General features: G+C 37.9%; 1 protein-coding gene across 4 annotated transcripts in view; it reads right to left on the reverse strand.

Moving 5' to 3' along the window:
• NELL2 (neural EGFL like 2) overlaps positions 1-20,240 on the reverse strand; it is a 489,520-nt gene that overhangs the window by 390,421 nt on the left and 78,859 nt on the right. The window contains exons 1-3 of one of the 4 annotated variants that reach the window (XM_066369011.1): positions 4,155-4,173; positions 3,374-3,459; positions 2,795-2,923 (exon numbers count right to left, since the gene is read on the reverse strand). In XM_066369011.1, coding sequence (XP_066225108.1) covers positions 2,795-2,923; positions 3,374-3,428 — 184 coding nt within the window. In that variant the 5' untranslated portion in view covers positions 3,429-3,459; positions 4,155-4,173. Of the gene's footprint in view, positions 1-2,794; positions 2,924-3,373; positions 3,460-3,834; positions 3,871-4,075; positions 4,091-4,154; positions 4,174-20,240 lie in introns of those variants that run through there. The other 3 variants (XM_066369013.1, XM_066369014.1, XM_066369010.1) reach the window with 3 other exon arrangements.

The raw sequence follows: 20,240 nt of genomic DNA on the forward strand, positions 1-20,240 counted from the left end.
ACTTCTTAAAAACAGTTTCCACATTCTTATAATAGGGGGTAAAAGACCTTTCCAAAGTAACTACAATGCAAGGCCAAAGGTTTACCTGTTGTCCATTTCAAAATCTAAATCTTAGAATATAAGAAATCATTAGAACATAATCAGTACATCAGAGATACATGACTTCTGGGAACATAGCAAACAGCAAATACTTGCTGATTGATCAACTACATGAAATAAGGTTCACTGTTTGGCAGAAAATGGAATTTTATGTCTTCAAATCGCATTAACTGTATTTGTTAGGCATTTACTCTAAATCAGAGATTTGCAAAAGGTGTGCCGCAAAAAAATTTAAAAGGTGCAAAACCTGTCTATCCCGTCAGGGGTACTGACCTCTTTTCCCTTAAATTGTCAAATGAAAAAATGGCAACAGCCAACATAACAATAGCTGTCCAGTGTGAATGAATCAAAATTATACCTATTTTTTGTCACATTGACAAAAAGTCTAACATATTTTTGATGTGCCACAGAATTTTAGTAATTAGTTTATGTGTGCCATAAAATGAAAAAGGTTGAAAATCGTAAATATTGGGCTTGGTACCAACTAGGAAACAAAAATAACCAATTCATTAGTGTGCACTGATATGTAGTTAATATGGACAATTCAAAGAATAAATATTTCATGAGATTTATATATTTCCAATACAATGCCTAACTTGAAGAACTGGCAATCTAAATAAAAATGAATGCTAAACATTCCTTTTAAAAAATTAACCATGAAAAAGATATTGGTCACTTGATACTATTTCCTAGAAATTGTCTAATTGTCTAGCATCAGAACATAGAATGCAGAGTCCTGAAGGTTTCTCTTTGTGACCGCTCATTCTTCAGATATGAAGAACACTAATATAATTTAAAGGAACTTGGAAAAATTTAAGGGCATTTAAATTAAACACCATTTGTTTAATAGAAGCTTTAGCTTTTGAGCTCTCCAGTTACACAAATAGGCAGCCCTGAAATAACTTTCTATCCAGTTCACAGGGATTGAAAATCAAAGGTACAAAAAAAGAAAAAAAAGAAAAAGAAAAAGAAATTCAACCTTATTGACCCTTCTGTTTACTCCTAATTTTTTTGACAGTCTGGTTTTATTTCATTAGATTTGGTCATTATTTTTAAAAGATTCAATTTCTCCCCAAAAAGACTTTTAAGTAATAAAAATAAAATAAGTAAAATTAAATTTTGTCACAAAAAATATTCAGTTGGCTCACCTTAATAAAAACATTTTAATTTCTTATAAAAGTAAACTTGTTTTAAATAAATGCAACACATGTCAACGTCCTATGTCCTAACTTCCTCCTTCTGCAACTGTAAGCTTTGGTGTTACTGTCCATGGTGACACTTACTGGCTATATCAGGCAATAGCACCACTAAAGAATCCCTTAAGTTTTATGCCTATTTCTTGGTGGCAGATTTGCTGAAGTGGTTTTTTTGTATGTCCAACTTTTTAGAAACTGTGAGTTCCACTCATTTTGAAGCCAAGACACCAAAATCACAACAGGAAAAAGCCTGGCTGGGGTGGGGCGATGCTTTAGTCAGTCCACTAGATTACACTGAACTCCATTTCTCTACTTTGCCTTCATCTATACTTCACCACATGTGAAACTAATCTTGCTGTATGTGGTTAGCTACCTTTTAGAAACTCTTATTACAGCCTCTTTTCACAAACCAAGCTATCCTTTAGTGCAGTGATCCCCAACCCCTGGGCTGCAGACCGGTACCAGTCCGTGGGCCATTTGGTACCAGTCCGCAGAGAAAGAATAAATAACTTACGTTATTTCCGTTTTATTTATATTTGTCTGAATGATGTTTTATTTTTTTAAAATGACCAGATTCCCTGTTACATCGGTCTAAGACTCACTCTTGACGCTTGTCTCGGTCACGTGATACATTTATCCGTCCCACCCAAAAGGCCGGTCTGTGAAAATATTTTCTGACATTAAACCAGTCCGTGGCCCCGAAAAAGATTGGGGACCACTGCTTTAGTGAATCAAAGCTGAAGGTTTGATGCATTGGAATTTGTTCATCACTATATAATACATTTAAATATAATTTAAAATGTAGACATTGGTGTCAATGCCTCCTGACTTCAAAAAAAGTTTTAAAATCCTAAGTATGCAATTAATGGTGATATAGTTATACTTTTTGAATTAACACTTATTTGAAATATTTTCAAAATAACTGTTAAAAAATATTATTTCCTGTCTCTCTCTTGTCATTGAGGAAGAAGAATCATGATCTTCCAACCAGGAATCTGGTCTGAAATATATTGTTTGTGATGCACAGTAGATAAACCTATTGAGAGGTATTAAATGTTCCAGAAAGCTGCCCTCATAAGGAAATTCCTCCCAACCAGGCACCACTGTACCTGAAACTTCAAAAGAGCAGTGTCTGAACTAAAATTAAGCTATCCTATTTCCTACCTAAATCAATTTTACCCAAATGAGGCATTTGTGTTATAATTCATTGTTCCCCAGACTCTAAAATCTACCATCTGCCATTGGAGTTTCTGCACAGTAATTAAGGCACTATCCATTAGAACTGGCAAGAGTACAAAGTAAGAAGGAAGAGGGGGCGGGAGGGGAGAAAAACCAAGCCATTTAAAAAGAGATGGAAGGTGTGTGTATTTCACACTGACCCCTCCACAACTCAGCTCCGATTCTGTCATTCAGGAGGCAATATAGAGGAGTGGTGAGGCCAACTCCTCCTGGGGTTAGCCGAACTGAACCTTACAGGGGATTCTGCAAGCTCTTCATACCTTGAAAGAGAAAGGCTTTCGTCCCATTATGCAGCCCGGGGACCTGGCGCACTCCGGCCGTCGACTCCCCAAGTTCTAACTCTGTTAAGACGTCAATCTGTAGGGAGGGGTCCACACCAAGCCCCAAAACTGGTGGGAGTGGGGGAAAGAAAAGAAAGAAAAGCTCCATCAAAATTCAAGCCTCTTCCACCAGGGCAGCAAGGAACTGTTTCTGAGAAACAACATTGGAACTGAAGGCGAGAGGCGACTCTGCCTTCTGAGAGAAGAGCCTTACCTGAAATCAACAGCCGAGCTTTAAATAGCGAAGCACCCGTACCCATTTCTGTGACCTACTTGAAACCCCTCTGGGTGCAAAGTTCCCTTAAGGCCCTCAGACCTTGAACTAGGAGTGTGACCTGCCCTACCGTCTCCAAGATGAGCACAGAAAAAAATATCCAAATTCAAACCCGCCCCCTATGCCAAGCTTCCCACTTCAGACCTACTTCGGGTAGAAAAAGCAAGGTGTCCTCAGCCAGCTGGGGTTACCCTGAGTCCGGAGCCATCCCTTCCCCCTCCCGCCCCAGCTCTGCGGCCACTCACCTGCTCCGAGACCGAAGATCAAACAGAATGTTCTCAGTAAGACCCGAGACTCCATGGTGTGGATCTGCTCAGTCCATCGTCTCCCTCTTTAAAAATAAAAATTGAAGCTGTTCTTGGAATCAAGCGGGAAAATAGCGTTTGTTTCTCCTGCCGCTGACTCAGATTTGCTGATTAGTAGAATTAGTACGATTTGGTTGCCTAAGATAAAAAAGGGAGGACCCCTCAGGCACGTGAAGAACTTGGACCCTCCAAGGCGCACACCGTTCCCACCAGCAGAGCCCAGGCAGCCGGGCGAGGGGGCCCAGAAGGAGGGGTTAGACTCGCCTGGAGGCTGCTCTGCGGGGGAATTCGGTCCGGAGCCCGAATAAAAGCAGAAGGCACGCACACCCGGAAAGGAGGCGGCCTCAAGAAAGCCTGGGCTGGGGCGGCCCCGCACCCGAAGGTCTTCCCTGCGCCCAAACCTGTTGTAAAGACAGAGACAATGGAGAGAGCGCCCGAAGAGGCTCGGAAGAGAGAAGGCTCCTCTGGGGAGGGAGGGGCGGGCCCGGGGAGGCGGGGAGAGGAAGGGAAGGGAGGGACCGCCGAGGGCGAGGCCGGGCGCTGCGCGTCCCTCTCCCGCACGGGCTCCTAGGTTCCCCAGCCCCGTCTAGCCGGCCCGGAGTAGCTGTAGCCTCCACCTTCTCCGGTCCCTCTCTCGCTGACCTGGGCAAAGCCAACCTCCCTTTGAGATCGAAAGATCTAAATTCAAGGTGCTAAGTTGATGGGCCGTCTTCGCTCTCACCCCTTAATTTCGGGCGCGAGTCTTGAAAGACAGAAGGAGAGAAGAGACCCACCCAGACGCAGAATGCAAAGCTAGAAGGAGACAGGCTCGCCCGCCCTTTAGGCAAAGAAGGGAAGCCCGCGAACGTGAGATTGTGCGCAGAGCTCTGGAGCAGCCCCGGGAACTGGAGAGGGGACTCCCTCTCAGGGATGAGCAGGGGAGGGTTGCCAAAGCACGCTCGATTCCCAAGGTGGAGCTGGGCAATACAGAGACTGGCGGAGACCCGTGGCAAGCCTAGGAAGCCCCCGGAGCCCTACAGGGGAGGTTCCTTGCCCGGGGCGGGGCGCTGGAGAGCTTCGCCGGCGCCGAGCTAGCAGGGGAGAACTCAGCCAGGAGCTGATGGACAGCTCTGGGACCTCGTTGCGCCCCCTGCTAAACAGCGCAGAGACCAGGGCTCTACTTTTCCAGGTCAAGCACCCTGCAAAAGGCTAGGGCAGCAGAACCAGTAGAAAGAAAGAAAGAAAGAAAAAGATGAATGGACGAGAGAGAGACCGAGCCTGAGAAAGAAAGAAAAGTCACCACCCCATTGTTGATCACATTCATGAATGCTCTTTACCCATCCTTTCAACATACATGCCCTGGCCTAAAGGTAGTAATGAGGTCATTTAAGGTTTACTTCTCAGCAAGCAAAAGGGTATTCATGGTTGGTAGCATATAATATTTTCACTATAACCCTAAAATTTTGAGGTGAATTTTGGATAACGATATTCAACACCCATATTAAAAAATATGAGTTTCAAAGCGATTAAAATGCTAATTTATACAAAGATCAATTGAGTTTCTTAACTTCTCATCCAAACAAGTAGATTCTGAGTTCTTCAACCGGCTACATGGCTAGTTACCAAAATACCTACTGGGTAGTCTTAGGCTCCTGCTGAGCAATATATATCATACTATAGTACACCACAGTGGGGTGAGAAGGACATTTTTAGCTTTGTCCTTGAAATTTTTAAAGGGAAAATAGAATCTGGAAGTTTTTCCAAATTAATGTTTAATTCTCTCTCCATAGCAAATGTTCTATTTAATTCTATTTCTAATTTGCAAACTTTGAGAAATATTCCAGTACTTACATGTGTAAAAGTATTGTTGTATAAATCTTCCTACATTAGCAAAACTACACAAAATAATTTAATTGAATTGAAAAACTCAAGAAACATTATTCATCAGGAATCAAAGATATTTCTATAGCATTACATCCAAAATACTGAGTTGTAATAAGTATTTATAAGTTCCATAAAATACATTTTAAATAATTTCATTACTTAAACTTCTACTAGAAGATAAAATGAAAGAGAGAAGTTACTATATGGATACATATATATATTTACATCTAAAGTTTCTCCGAACCCACTTGTATTCTACCAAATCATACAACTACGGGACCCTCCAGGCTCTCTGACCTATGACTTGCTGGAAGCTGGTGGTTAGTGAGCTTGTCTCTAGTACCCCCACACACACACACACACACATAAACACACATACACTTTTCCTCCCTCCAGAAGAATAATATTTTGTACCCAAAATTCTTATAGTTGAACCTACTACTGAAATTACATGATACAATTAAATTTATGGAAACCATTAAAAGATGAGTACAGAGAGAGTTGTTTCTATGAAACAAAAGTACAAAGTTTTGGAGAAACGTATTCAAGCTAAGTCATTGTATTATTTAGGACAGGGGTTCTCAGCCTGGATAGGGGTTTTCAACCTTCGAGCTATTGACATTTTAAGGTTGGATAGCTTGTGTTAGGACTGTCCTTTGCCATGTACGATGATTAATGGCACCTTTGTTCCCTACTCACTAAACATCAGTATTTTTAGCGTTTCATTTTATCTATGTCTTTTAACAATATCTTATTCTATAACATTTAAAATTGGTGTTCTAGGGAAGACAACATACTACTTAACTTTTCATCATCTGCTTAAAATCCATGTTATCACTTTAGTTGAAATACAGAAACTTTACAACCGCATTGGTCCCTTTATTAACATCCCTTTTTGTTGTGTTAAATCAATATACACTGAAACTTCTTTTAGACAATGTGAAAAACTTTTACTTGGTAGGAATAATAATGCCTCTCTTCTCTCCCCCCACCTCCCAAAAAACATGCCCATATTCTAATCTCTACAATTTGTGAATGTTATTTTATGTGGCAAAAGGGACTTGAGGTTGCAGGTGGAATTAAAATTGCTAATGGATTAACCTTAAAATGGGGTGATTATCCTGGATTATCTGGGTGTGGCCAATCTAATTACAAAGTTCCTTAAATATGGAAGAGGGAGACAGAAGACCAGAGCAGTGCAATAAGAGAAAAATATGTCCTTCCTATGAAGATAGAAGAATATAGTGAGACTAAGACCAAGGTACTTAGGCAGTTCCTATCAGCTAGAAATGAAAAGGAAAAGGATGCTTCCCTGTTGTGGACCGTAAATGGCAAAAAGCCTTTGTAAATTCGAGGCTTAGCAAAAGGCTAAATTCTCCCTCCTCCACCTCCATATTGGCTATGATGCTGAGTATTTGCACCCACTTCACTTGCTTCCTTAAATTGCTGGAAGCAATTTATATGCCCTTCCTCTTACTCTGTTTGCTCAGATTTGGTTGATTTCATTTATGGTGGTGGGGGGATTCCTGTTTATGCCTTGGGAAAGTTCCTGTTTTTGCCTCAGATGTGTAACTTTGTATCAAGGACTTCCTTGATTTGCATATGGCTATGTAATAAAGCAAACTGGGGCTACGGGGCACTACGATCTTGCCATCAGCATTGAAGAGTCCTCCTGATCTCATCTATTTTTCTTAATGAATCTATTTTCTTAATTCTGCACCGTTCTCACTCAAAACCCAGAATTAGGAGCTGCGCTGGTCCGTGGCACTTCCCTATATCCTCCAGAAAGAAACACAACCTTGACAATACCTTGATTTTAGCCCAGTGAGATCTATTATAGACTCCTAAACTACAAAACTATACGATAATAAATCCGTGTTGGTTTAATCAACTGAATTTGTGCTGATGTGTTTCAGCATCCACAGAAAAATAATATAATTACTAACCATATAATAAAAATCTCAGTCAAAATGGTAGACTCTACTGACCCTGAGAGGCTCCCCTTCTACCATAAATGCATATCAAAGCTAAATAAAATGTTCAAGAAGTTTTTTATTCCTGTATGAGCTTTAAATTTAACTAGAGATTGGTGAAGAAAAGAGTAGCTGATGCACTGATTGGGAGAGGATGGGACACAGGGTTTCAGACTCAACGGGGAAACTAAGACAAAAGGTAGGTAGGATTTTTTTTTTTTTTTTTTAGTGAGGGGTGGCAGGGAGAGACTCCTGCATGTGCCCGGACCAGGATTAACACAACAAGCCCAATAGGGGGTGATGCTTTGCCTATCTGAGCATTGCTCCATTGCAGCCAGAGCCTTATTTTAGCGCCTGGGGTGGAAGCCATGGAACCATCCTTGCCCAGAGCCAACTCGCTCCAGTTGAGCCATGGCTGCAGGAGAAGAGAGAAAGAGAGGGAAGTGAGAGGGGGAAGGGGGAAGATGCAGATGGGTGCCCCACCTGTGTGCCCTGACTGGGAATTGAACCTAGGACATCATATGCTGGGCCGACTCTCTACCACTGAGCCAATCAGCCAGGGCCTAAGGGGTAGGATTTTTAACATCCAGACAAAAACTAGAAAAAAATGAATTATGTCCAAATTCAAAGATGTGAAAATGTTACTGATTCCTCTGATAAAAATAAGGAACTTTGAAGGATAATACTATTTTTAAAAAGAAGCAAAATTTTCTGCACATTGGCCTAAGAAGTAACAAAAATGCTTGTCAGCTGCATTGTGACTATAGGTGGGAAACACCTATAATAAATATCAAATCCCAAACCCTGCTACCTGCCACTTACAGGTACAAGGTCCAAAATTATACTCCCCACTGGTATAGAAATTTTAAAATCAGAAATTAACATAAAATGCTCAAACTCTCTTGAAGAAGCAAATCAAAAGATCTATTCAGGGACCTCCCATAATTTCTGGCATAAAAGAGGAAATTTTCTGATGATAAGAATACAAATATTAATACTAAATTGCATTACAATAAAATAACATGAAAGACAGGAAACACAGAGGAAAAGAGAATGAGTATGAATGCTTATGAACTCAGAATGTCAGGAAAATCTGATTTAAAGTATAAATATGTTTAAATAATCAGAGGATTTTTTAGAGAAATAGAATAAATAATAAAAGAATAGAGTTGTATGAGAAAAGATTAAGCAGATTTCAAAGGAAAGCAAATAAAACTTCTAAAAATAAAAATATGTTGAAAAAACCTATTGGCTATAATAAGCAACAGATAAAACAGAGCTAAAATTAGTGAACAAAAATATCTGAAAACAAAAAAATGAGATCTGAGAATATTATGGAAAATGTGGCAGGAATGATAAAATGATAGAAAGGATGAACAAAATATGAATGTTAGAATTAGAAGACCCAACACACACTACACATAGATATGGAATAAAAGACTAGAGAGGCCTGACCAGGTAGTGGCTCAGTGGACAGAACATCAGTCCGGAATTCTGAGGGCCCAGGTTTGAAACCCCAAGGTCGCCAGCTTGATAGTAAGCTCATTGAGTTTGAGCATGGGCTCACCAACTTGAGTACAAGCTCACCAACTTGGACATGGAGTTGCCAGCTTGAATATGGGATCATAGACATGACTTCATGGTTGCTGACTTGACCCTAAAGGTCGCTGGATTGAAACTCAAGGTCTCTGGCTTGAGCCCAGGGTTGCTGGCTTGAGCAAGGGGTCACTGGGTTGGCCAGAGCCCCCTGGTCAAGGCACATATGAGAAAACAATCAATGAACAACTAAGGTGACAAAAGTATGAGTTGATGCTTCTCATCTCTCTCCTTGTCTGTCCCTCCTTCCTGCTCTCTATCTCTTTCTCTCTCTCAAAAAAAAAAAAAAATACTAGAGAGAATGGAAGCAGATAGTGTTATAGGAAATATTCAAACAAACAAGAGCTAAAAGCTTCAAAAAATTAAAGAATGTCATGAGATTCTTAGTAAGATAGAATAAACATACTCTACTCTCTTTTTCCTACTAAATATTATCAAACCTGACAGATGAATGGACTCTTTGAGGACTCTGATAATAGAAGGCAGAGAAAGAAAAACAAAGTTTAAAGTATCACTATATTGGCAGTAAGTACTTCTAAGAAATAGACCAAGACCCAAGTCACATACTGGGCTCTGGGTGGTACTTACATGGGATAAATTTGAACACACTACAAATTCTTTGAAATAACAGCAGAAGAAGGTTAGTCAAAACTTGCCACCTAAATCCAACTGCCAGCTTAAAAAAAGATTTACAGGCCCTGGCCAGTTGGCTCAGTGGTGGAGCATCAGCCTGGCGTGCAGGAGTCCCGGGTTCAATTCCCAGCCAGGGCACACAGGAGAAGCGCCCATCTGCTTCTCCACCCCTCCCCCTCTCCTTCCTCTCTGTCTCTCTCTTCTCCTCCCGCAGCCAAGGCTCCATTGGAGCAAAGATGGACCGGGCGCTGGGGATGGCTCTGTGGCCTCTGCCTCAGGCGCTAGAATGGCTCTGGATGCAACAGAGCGACGCCCCAGATGGGTAGAGTGTCGTCCCCTGGAGGGCATGCCGGGTGGATCCCGGTCAGGTGCATGCGGGAGTCTGTCTGACTGCCTCCCTGTTTCCAGCTTCGGAAAAATGCAAGGAAGAAAAAAAAAAAAAAAGATTTACATTCTTCATTGTACTTAGCAAAATTCAGAGTTTCATAACATAATATTAAACTGTTCAGAATATAATTTCAAATTATTTGGTATACAAAAAAGACAGGAAAACATTTATGTATTTATTTATTTTGGACAGAGGCAGAGAGATAGACAAGAAGAGAGAGAGATGAGAAGCATCAATTCTTCCTTGCGGCACCTTAGCTGTTTATTGATTGCTTTCTCATATGTGCCTTGACCAGGGGGTCTACTGCAGACCCCTTGCTCAAGCCACCAACCTGTGTTCAAGCTGGTGAGCTCTGCTAAAAACAGATGAGCCCATGCTCAAGCCAACAACCTTGAGGTTTCAAACCTGAGTCTTCTGCATCCCAGTCCAACACTCTATCCACTGCACCACTGCCTGGTCAGGCAAGACAGGGAAACTTTTATATGAGAAAAATACAAATCAACAGAAATCAATACCAAGATAACACAGATGTTGAGATTATCTGAAAAGACATTAAAGAGCTATTATAAAAAGTGCTCCAAAAGATAAGGGCAAGCACTCTTGAAATAAATGAAAATGAGAAAGTGGCATCAAAGAAATAGAAGATATAAGAAAGGACCAAATGGAAATTTTAGAACTGGAAAGCATAATAACTGAAATTTAAAAACCCATTAGAACGGGCTGAGTAGCAGAATGCAATGACAGAGGAAAGTGTCAGTGAGCTTTAAAATAGCTCAATTGAAAGTATTCAATCTGAAAAATAGAGGAAAGGGGTTTGTTTTCTTTCTTTCTTTACTTTCTCTCTCTCTCTCTTCTCCTCTCTCTCTCTCTTTCTTTCTTTCTTTCTTCCTTTTTTAATAAATATAGCAGCAGAAACCAAAGGGACAAAACCAAAAGAATCTTAATTTCCACAGAGTCCTAGAAGAGAAGAATTTAGTACAGAAAACGTGTTTCAAGAAATAATGCCCCAGGACTTTTCAAATTGGGCAAATGACCAAACTTACAAATTCAAGGAGCTCAACCAATCCTAAATTGGATAAACTCAAAGGAATCTAAGACCAGCCATTTCATAATCAAATTAATAAAACAATAGAAGAAACTATAACAAAAATATCTTGAAAGCAACTAGAGAAAATCAATACATTTCTCATTTTTTAAAGAAAAGCAACAATTTGAATGCAGACTTTGTATCAAACACCATGAAGCCCAGAAGAAAAGAAACAACATTTTTTAAAGTGCTCAAGGAATTATGTCATCTCAGAATTCTACATCTGGTAAAAATAATTTTCAGGAATGAAGATAAAGGAAAACATTCTCAGATGAAGAAAATCTTAAAGAATTGCTTACCAGCAGACCTGCTCTTAAAGAATTGTTAAAGGAAAATTTTCAGACAGAAGAGAAATGATAACAGAAAGACAACGAGCATATTAGGAATGAAGGAGTAACAACAGAAATGGTAAATATCTGGAAAAACATAATAGACTATTCTCCTCTTGAGTCCTGTAAAACATGTTTGATGTTTGTTTTAGCTTCCTATTGCTACTATGACAAATTACCACAAACTTAGTGGCTTAAAATGACACAAATGCATAATGTTATAGTTCTGAGGTTATAAATCTCACACTAGTCTCATCAGGCTAAGCTCAAAGTGTTAACAAGGCTCTATTTCTTTTGAAAGACTCTAGGGAAGAACACATTTCCATGCCTTTTTCACTTTCTACAGTGTCTGCATTCTTTGGCTCACTGTCTATTTTTTCTATCTTCAAAACCAGCAACATCAGGCTAAGACTTTCTCAACTGCTTCTCTCTGATTCTCTGCCTAAAGTTTGTAAAAGTCTTATATGATGTTTGAAAGATTTATATGATGACATTGGGGCCTCCTGGATAATCTAGGATAATTTCTTCATCTGAAGGCCCTTAAACTTAATCACATATGCACAATTCCTTTGCCATACTCACAAATTCTGGGGACAAAGGTAGGGACATCAGGGAGCCATTTCTCTGGCTACTATAAGGATTGAAAATAATATATTTTAAAACTCTCCAAAGGAGTTTCAGTGGGTGTAGATTTGATACATAAGATAACCACAACACAAAGAGATAAGAATAAAGAGACGTATAGGATAGCAAAATTTCTATATTCTAAATGAAGTGGTAACATATAGACTCCAAGTAGACAGTGAAAAATTAAAAATGTAAACTCTAATTTAAAAAGCTATTCAAAAAGATACAATAAATAAAATAAAATACTTTAAAAATATTCAAATAACTTGAAAAGGAGCAGGAAACGGTTAAAAGAGAAATAAAATAGAAGGGACAAATAGAAGAGAAATAATAAAATGGTAGACCAAAATCTAAACCTCTTAATAATTGGATTAAATGTAAAGGACCTACACACAACAATTGAGAAAAGATTGTCAGAATGGACTTGAAAAATGTAACTTAACTATATATATATATATATATTTTTTTAATGATATGCCTCCTTTTTTTAAAAAGATTTTATTTATTCATTATAGAGAGGGGAGAGAGAGAGAGAGAGAGAGAGAGAGAAGGAGAGAGGAGCAGAAAGCATCAACTCCCATATGTGCCTTGACCAGGCAAGCCCAAAGTTTTTATTTTTTTTTATTTTTTTTTATTTTTTAATAATTTTATTTTTAATGGGGCGACATCAATAAATCAGGATACATATATTCAAAGATAACAACTCCAGGTTATCTTGTTGTTTGTTCACTTATGTTGCATACCCATCACCCAAAGTCAGATTGTCCTCTGTCACCTTCTATCTAGTTTTCTTTGTGCCCCTCCCCCTCCCCCTTTCCCTCTCCCTCTCCCCCCTCCCCCCGTAACCACCACACTGTTATCAATGTCTCTTAGTTTCACTTTTATGTCCCACCTACGTATGGAATAATGCAGTTCCTCTTTTTTCTGATTTACTATTTCACTTCGTATAATGTTATCAAGATCCCACCATTTTGCTGTAAATGTTCCGATGTCATCATTTCTTATGGCTGAGTAGTATTTCATAGTGTATATGTGCCACATCTTCTTTATCCAGTCATCTATTGTTGGGCTTTTTGGTTGTTTCCATGTCCTGGCCACTGTGAACAATGCTGCAATGAACATGGGGCTGCATGTGTCTTTACGTATCAATGTTTCTGAGTTTTTGGGGTATATACCCAGTAGAGGGATTGCTGGGTCATACAGTAATTCTATTTTCAGTTTTTTTGAGGAACCGCCATACTTTCTTCCATAATGGTTGTACTACTTTACATTCCCACCAACAGTGTATGAGGGTTCCTTTTTCTCCACAGCCTCTCCAACATTTGTTATTACCTGTCTTGTTAATAATAGCTCATCTAACAGGTGTGAGGTGGTATCTCATTGCAGTTTTGATTTGCATTTCTCTAATAACTAACGAAGATGAGCATCTTTTCATATATCTGTTGGCCATTTGTATTTCTTCCTGGGAGAAGTGTCTGTTCATGTCCTCTTCCCATTTTTTTATTGGATTGTTTGTTTGTTTGTTGTTGAGTTTTATGAGTTCTTTGTATATTTTGGATATTAGGCCCTTATCTGAGCTGTTGTTTGCAAATATCATTTCCCATTTAGTTGGCTGTCTATTTATTTTGTTATCAGTTTCTCTTGCTGAGCAAAAACTTCTTAGTCTGATGTAGTCTCATTCATTAATTTTTGCCTTCACTTCTCTTGCCTGTGGAGTCAAATTCATAAAATGCTCTTTAAAACCCAGGTCCATGAGTTGAGTACCTATGTCTTCTTCTATGCACTTAATTGTTTCAGGTCTTATGTTTAGATCTTTGATCCATTTTGAGTTAATTTTAGTACAGGGGGACAGACTGTAGTCCAGTTTCATTCTTTTGCATGTAAGCCCAGGGTTTTGAACCAGCAACCTCAGCGTTTCCAGGTTGACACTTTATCCACTGTGCCACCACAGGTCAGGCGATTTAGCTATATTTTAGATATAATGTGGTAAATTTAAGGTAAAGAATTAAGAAAATATATACTATACAAACATGAATCAAAAGAAAGTTGGAGTGACTATATTAATGACAGAAAAAGTAAATTTCAGAGAAAAGAAAACTACCACAGTATAAGAAAAAGGTCAGTTCACAAAACAGACATAACAATCCTACATGTATATCCTAATAGCAAATCTTGAAAACTCATGAAACAGCCTGACCAGGCAGTGGCGCAGTGGATAGAGCATCAGACTGGGACTCAAAGAACCCAGGTTCGAAACCCCAGGGTTGCCGGCCTGAGCACAGGCTCATCTGGCTTGGGCAAGGCTCACCAGCTTGAGCCCAAGGTCGCTGGTTTCAGCAAGGTCACTCAGTCTGCTGTAGCTCCCCCCCCCCCACACACACACACCATCCCGGTCAAGGCACATATGAGAAAGCAATCAATGAACAACTAAGGTGTTGCAACAAAGAATTGATGCTTCTCATCTCTCTTCCTTCCCATCTGTCTGTCTCTATCTGTCCCTCTTTCTGTCTCTTTCCGTCTTTCTCTCTCTGTCTTTATCACAAAAAAAAAAAAAAACAACTCATAGAAATGGTGGCAGAACTGAAGAAAAGATAGACAAGTTCATAAGAAATTTATAACATTCCTCTCTCATAATCAATAAAAATCTCCAATCTCATTGTTTCCATGTCAAATTCCATTAAACATTTAAAGAAGAAAAAAATCAACTATCCACAAATATTTCAAAAAATAGAAGAGGGAATAGTTCTCAACTCATAATAAGAATAGCATTACTCATACCAAAACCAGACAAAAATAACACACACACACAAAAAATCAAGAACAAAGATACAAAATATACTTTTTGAATATGAACATAGAATATATCTTTTGAACATACATGCAAAATCTTCAAGAAAATATTAGGCCTGACCAGGCAGTGTGGCACAATGGATAGATCATTGGACTGGGATGCAGAGGACCCAGATTCAAAACCCTAAGGTCGCCAGTTTGAGCACAGGTTCATCGGGCTTCAGCCTGAGCTTATTAGCTTGAGCGTGGGGTCACTGGCTTGAGCGTAGGATCATAGATATGACCCTATGGTCACTGGCTTGAAGCCCAAGGTCACTGGTATGAACAAGGGGTCACTTGCTCTGCTGTAGCCCCTCCATTAAGGCACATTATGAGAAAGCAATCAATGAACAACTAAGGTGCTACAACAAAGAATTGATGCTTCTCATCTCCGTCCTTCCTGTCTGTCCCTATCTGTCCTTATCTCTGTCTCTGTCTCTGTCACAGAAAAATATATATACATTAATAAATCAAATCTGATAATAAATTAAAAAATAATAAACTGCAACAAAGGGCAATTCATCCCAGAACTGAAAAGTTAATTCAATATTTAAAAATAAATCAATGTATTCCATTATACATCCATAATCTAAAGAAGATAAATCACATGATCATATTAATTGATGCAATAAAAGCATTTGACTAAATTCAAAAAAAATTGGTGATAAAATAAATAACTCAGTGTAAAATAAAAATTGAAGAAAATTTTCTCAATCTAATAAAGAATATTTTTAAAGATTCTACATTAACAAAGTAACATATGATATTAGAGATTTCAATCAATGAAATGAGCCAAGAAAAAATGAATAAAAGTCATTCACATTGGAAAAGAAGAAATAAGAATTTTCCCTAGATAATTTGGTCATCTACATTTTAAAATTCCCAAAGCATCTATGAAAAAGCTATTAGAACGAGTAAGTGGCTTTAGCAATGTTTCAGAATACAAGGTAATCATATAGAAATCAATTGCATTTCTATATACTAGCAAATAATAATTCAAAATATAAATAAAAATAGCATATATAAAGCATTATGAAACATTAAATACTTATGGAGTACTCTAACAAAATATGTATATATTCCCTATAATGTATTCTTCATTTCTAACTAATTTTTTATGTTTTCTTATTGCATCTTTATATTTCCTATCTCTTTTTTATTTATTTATTTATTTATTTATTTATTTACTTATTTATTTATTTTTAATAATTTTATTTTTTTAATGGGGTGACATCAATAAAACAGGATACATATATTCAAAGATAACAAGTCCAGGTTATCTTGTTCAATTATGTTGCATACCCACCACCCAAAGTCAGATTGTCCTCTGTCACCTTCTATCTTGTTTTCTTTGTGCCCCTCCCCACCCCCTTTCCCTCTCCCATTCCCCCCTCCTACCCATAATCACCACTCTCTTATCAATGTCTCTTAGTTTCACTATTATGTCCCACCTACGTATGGAATAATGCAGTTCCTGTTTTTTTCTGATTTACTTATTTCGCTTCGTATCATGTTATCAAGATCCCACCATTTTGCTGTAAATGTTCCGATGTCATCATTTCTTATGGCTGAGTAGTATTCCATAGTGTATATGTGCCACATCTTCTTTATCCAGTCATCTATTGATGGGCTTTTTGGTTGTTTCCATGTCCTGGCCACCGTGAACAATGCTGCAATAAACATGGGGCTGCATGTGTCTTTACGTATCAATGTTTCTGAGTTTTGGGGGTATATACCCAGTAGAGGGATTGCTGGGTCATAAGGTAGTTCTATTTTCAGTTTTTTGAGGAGCCACCATACTTTCTTCCATAATGGTTGTACTACTTTACATTCCCACCAACAGTGTATGAGGGTTTCTTTTTCTCCACAGCCTCTCCAACATTTGCTATTACCTGTCTTGCTAATGACAGCTAATCGAACAGGTGTGAGGTGGTATCTCATTGCCGTTTTGATTTGCATTTCTCTAATAGCTAAAGAAGATGAGCATCTTTTCATATATCTGTTGGCCATTTGTATTTCTTCCTGGGAGAAGTGTCTATTCATATCCTCTTCCCATTTTTTTATTGGATTGTTTGTTTGTTTGTTGTTGAGTTTTATGAGTTCTTTGTATATTTTGGATATTAGGCCCTTATCTGAGCTGTTGTTTGAAAATATCATTTCCCATTTAGTTGGCTTTCTGTTTATTTTGCTATCAGTTTCTCTTGCTGAGCAAAAACTTCTTAGTCTGATGTAGTCCCATTCATTCATTTTTGCCTTCACTTCTCTTGCCTGTGGAGTCAAATTCATAAAATGCTCTTTAAAACCCAGGTCCATGAGTTGAGTACCTATGTCTTCTTCTATGTACTTAATTGTTTCAGGTCTTATGTTTAGATCTTTGATCCATTTTGAGTTAATTTTTGTACAGGGGGAGAGACTGTAGTCCAGTTTCATTCTTTTGCATGTGGCTTTCCAGTTTTCCCAGCATCATTTATTGAAGAGGCTTTCTTTTCTCCATTGTGTGTTGTTGGCCCCTTTATCAAAAATTATTTGACTATATATATGTGGTTTTATTTCTGGACTTTCTATTCTGTTCCATTGGTCTGAGTGTCTATTTTTTTGCCAGTACCATGCTGTTTTGATTGTCGTGGCCCTATAATATAGTTTGAAGTCAGGTATTGTAATGCCCCCAGCTTCATTCTTTTTCTTTAGGATTGCTTTGGCTATTCGGGGTTTTTTATAGTTCCATATAAATCTGATGATTTTTTGCTCTATTTCTTTAAAAAACGTCATTGGAAGTTTGATGGGAATTGCATTAAATTTGTATATTGCTTTGGGTAATATAGCCATCTTGATTATATTTATTCTTCCCAGCCAAGAACAAGGTATATTCTTCCATCTCATTATATCTTTTTCGATTTCCCTTAACAATGGTTTATAGTTTTCATTATATAAGTCCTTTACATTCTTTGTTATGTTTATTCCTAAGTATTTTATTTTTTTTGTTGCAACCGTGAAGGGGATTATTCTTTTGAGTTCCTTCTCAGTTGTTTCATTGTTGGAATATAGAAAGGCTATTGACTTCTGTATGTTAATTTTGTATCCTGCGACCTTACTGTATTGGCTTATTGTTTCTAGTAGTCTTTTTGTGGATTCTTTGGGGTTTTCGATGTATAGGATCATATCATCTGCAAAAAGTGATACCTTTACTTCTTCTTTTCGGATATGGATGCCTTTTATTTCTTTGTCTTGTCTGATTGCTCTGGCTAGAACCTCTAGTACCATATTAAATAAGAGTGGAGAGAGTGGACAACCCTGTCTTGTTCCTGATTTAAGGGGGAAAGCCTTCAGTTTAGTGCCATTTAATATGATGTTAGCTGATGGTTTATCATATATGGCCTTTATCATGTTGAGATATTTTCCTTCTATACACATTTTGTTGAGAGTCTTAAACATAAAATTGTGTTGTATTTTATCAAAAGCCTTTTCTGCGTCTATTGATAAGATCATGTGGTTTTTGTTCTTTGTTTTGTTGATATGGTGTATTACGTTAACCGTTTTACGTATGTTGAACCATCCTTGAGATTCTGGGATGAATCCCACTTGATCGTGATGTATTATTTTTTTAATATGTTGTTGTATTCGATTTGCTAGTATTTTGTTTAGTATTTTAGCATCTGTGTTCATTAGAGATATTGGTCTGTAGTTTTCTTTTTTTGTGCCATCCTTGCCTGGTTTTGGTATGAGGGTTATGTTGGCCTCATAAAATGTGTTTGGAAGTATTGCTTCTTCTTCAATTTTTTGGAAGACTTTGAGTAGAATAGGAACCAAGTCTTCTTTGAATGTTTGATAAAATTCGCTGGTATAGCCGTCAGGGCCTGGACTTTTATTTTTGGGGAGGTTTTTAATGGTTTTTTCTATTTCTTCTCTACTGATAGGTCTGTTTAGGCTTTCTGCTTCTTCTTGACTCAGTCTAGGAAGGTTGCATTGTTCTAGGAATTTATCCATTTCTTCTAAGTTGTTGAATTTAGTGGCATAAAGTTTTTCATAGTATTCTACAATAATTCTTTGTATATCTACGGTGTCCGTGGTGATTTCTCCTCTTTCATTTTGGATTTTGTTTATATGAGTTCTTTCTCTTTTTTCCTTGGTAAGTCTTGCCAAGGGTTTGTCAATTTTGTTGATCTTTTCAAAGAGCAGCTCTTTGTTCTATTAATTTTTTCTATAGTTTTTCTGTTCTCTAATTCATTTATTTCTGCTCTGATTTTTATTATCTCCTTTCTTCGGCTGGTTTTGGGTTGTCTTTGTTCTTCTTTTTCTAGTTCCTTAAGGTGGGAAGTTAAGTGGTTCACTTGGGCTCTCTCTTGTTTGTTCATATATGCGTAAAGTGATATGAACTTCCCTCTTATCACTGCTTTTGCTGCATCCCATAGATTCTGATATGTCGTATTGTCATTTTCATTAGTCTGTATATATCTTTTGATCTCTGCACTTATTTCTTCTTTGACCCATTCATTTTTTAAAAGTATGTTGTTTAGTTTCCACATTTTTGTGGGATTTTTTTCCTCTTTTTTGCAGTTGAATTCTAGTTTCAAGGCTTTATGATCAGAAAATATGCTTGGTACAACTTTAATTTTTCTGAATTTTCTGATGTTGTTTTTGTGGCCCAACATATGGTCAATTCTTGAGAATGATCCATGTACACTGGAGAAAAATGTATACTCAGTCACTTTGGGATGAAATGTCCTGTAGATGTCTATCATATCCAGGTGCTCTAGTGTTTTGTTTAAAGCCACTATGTCTTTGTTGATTCTCTGTTTGGATGACCGATCTAGAGCCGTCAGCAGTGTATTGAGGTCTCCAAGTATGATTGTGTTTTTGTCAGTTTTTGTTTTAAGATCAGTAAGTAGCTGTCTTATATATTTTGGTGCTCCTTGGTTTGGTGCATATATATTAAGAATTGTTATGTCTTCTTGATTCAGTGTCCCCTCAGCCATTATGAAATGGCCATTTTTGTCTCTGAGTAATTTTCCTGTTTTGTAGTCAGCATTATCTGATATGAGTATTGCTACACCTGCTTTTTTTTGGATGTTATTTGCTTGGAGTATTGTTTTCCAGCCTTTCACTTTGAATTTGTTTTTATCCTTGTTACTTAGATGAGTTTCTTGTAGGCAGCATACAGTTGGATTTTCTTTTTTAATCCATTCTGCTACTCTGTGCCTTTTTATTGGTGAGTTTAATCCGTTTACATTAAGGGTAATTATTGATACTTGTGAGTTCCCTATTGCCATTTTATAGATTGCTTTCTGTTAGTTTTGTGTCTTGTTTGATCCTTCTCTTTCGTTTTTCTATCTTTTGTTTTTCTTTGGTTGTATTCCATACATCTTTCCTCTGTTGCTATCTTTTTTATCTCATGTGCTTCTGTGGTGGTTTTTTCAATGGTGGTTACCTTTGAGTAATGAAAAGGGTCCGTACCCTGTTCATTGTAGCAAACTATTTTGTGAGT

Source organism: Saccopteryx leptura, chromosome 2 (genome assembly GCF_036850995.1).
Source record: "Saccopteryx leptura isolate mSacLep1 chromosome 2, mSacLep1_pri_phased_curated, whole genome shotgun sequence".
Taxonomy (NCBI): Eukaryota; Metazoa; Chordata; class Mammalia; order Chiroptera; family Emballonuridae; genus Saccopteryx; species Saccopteryx leptura.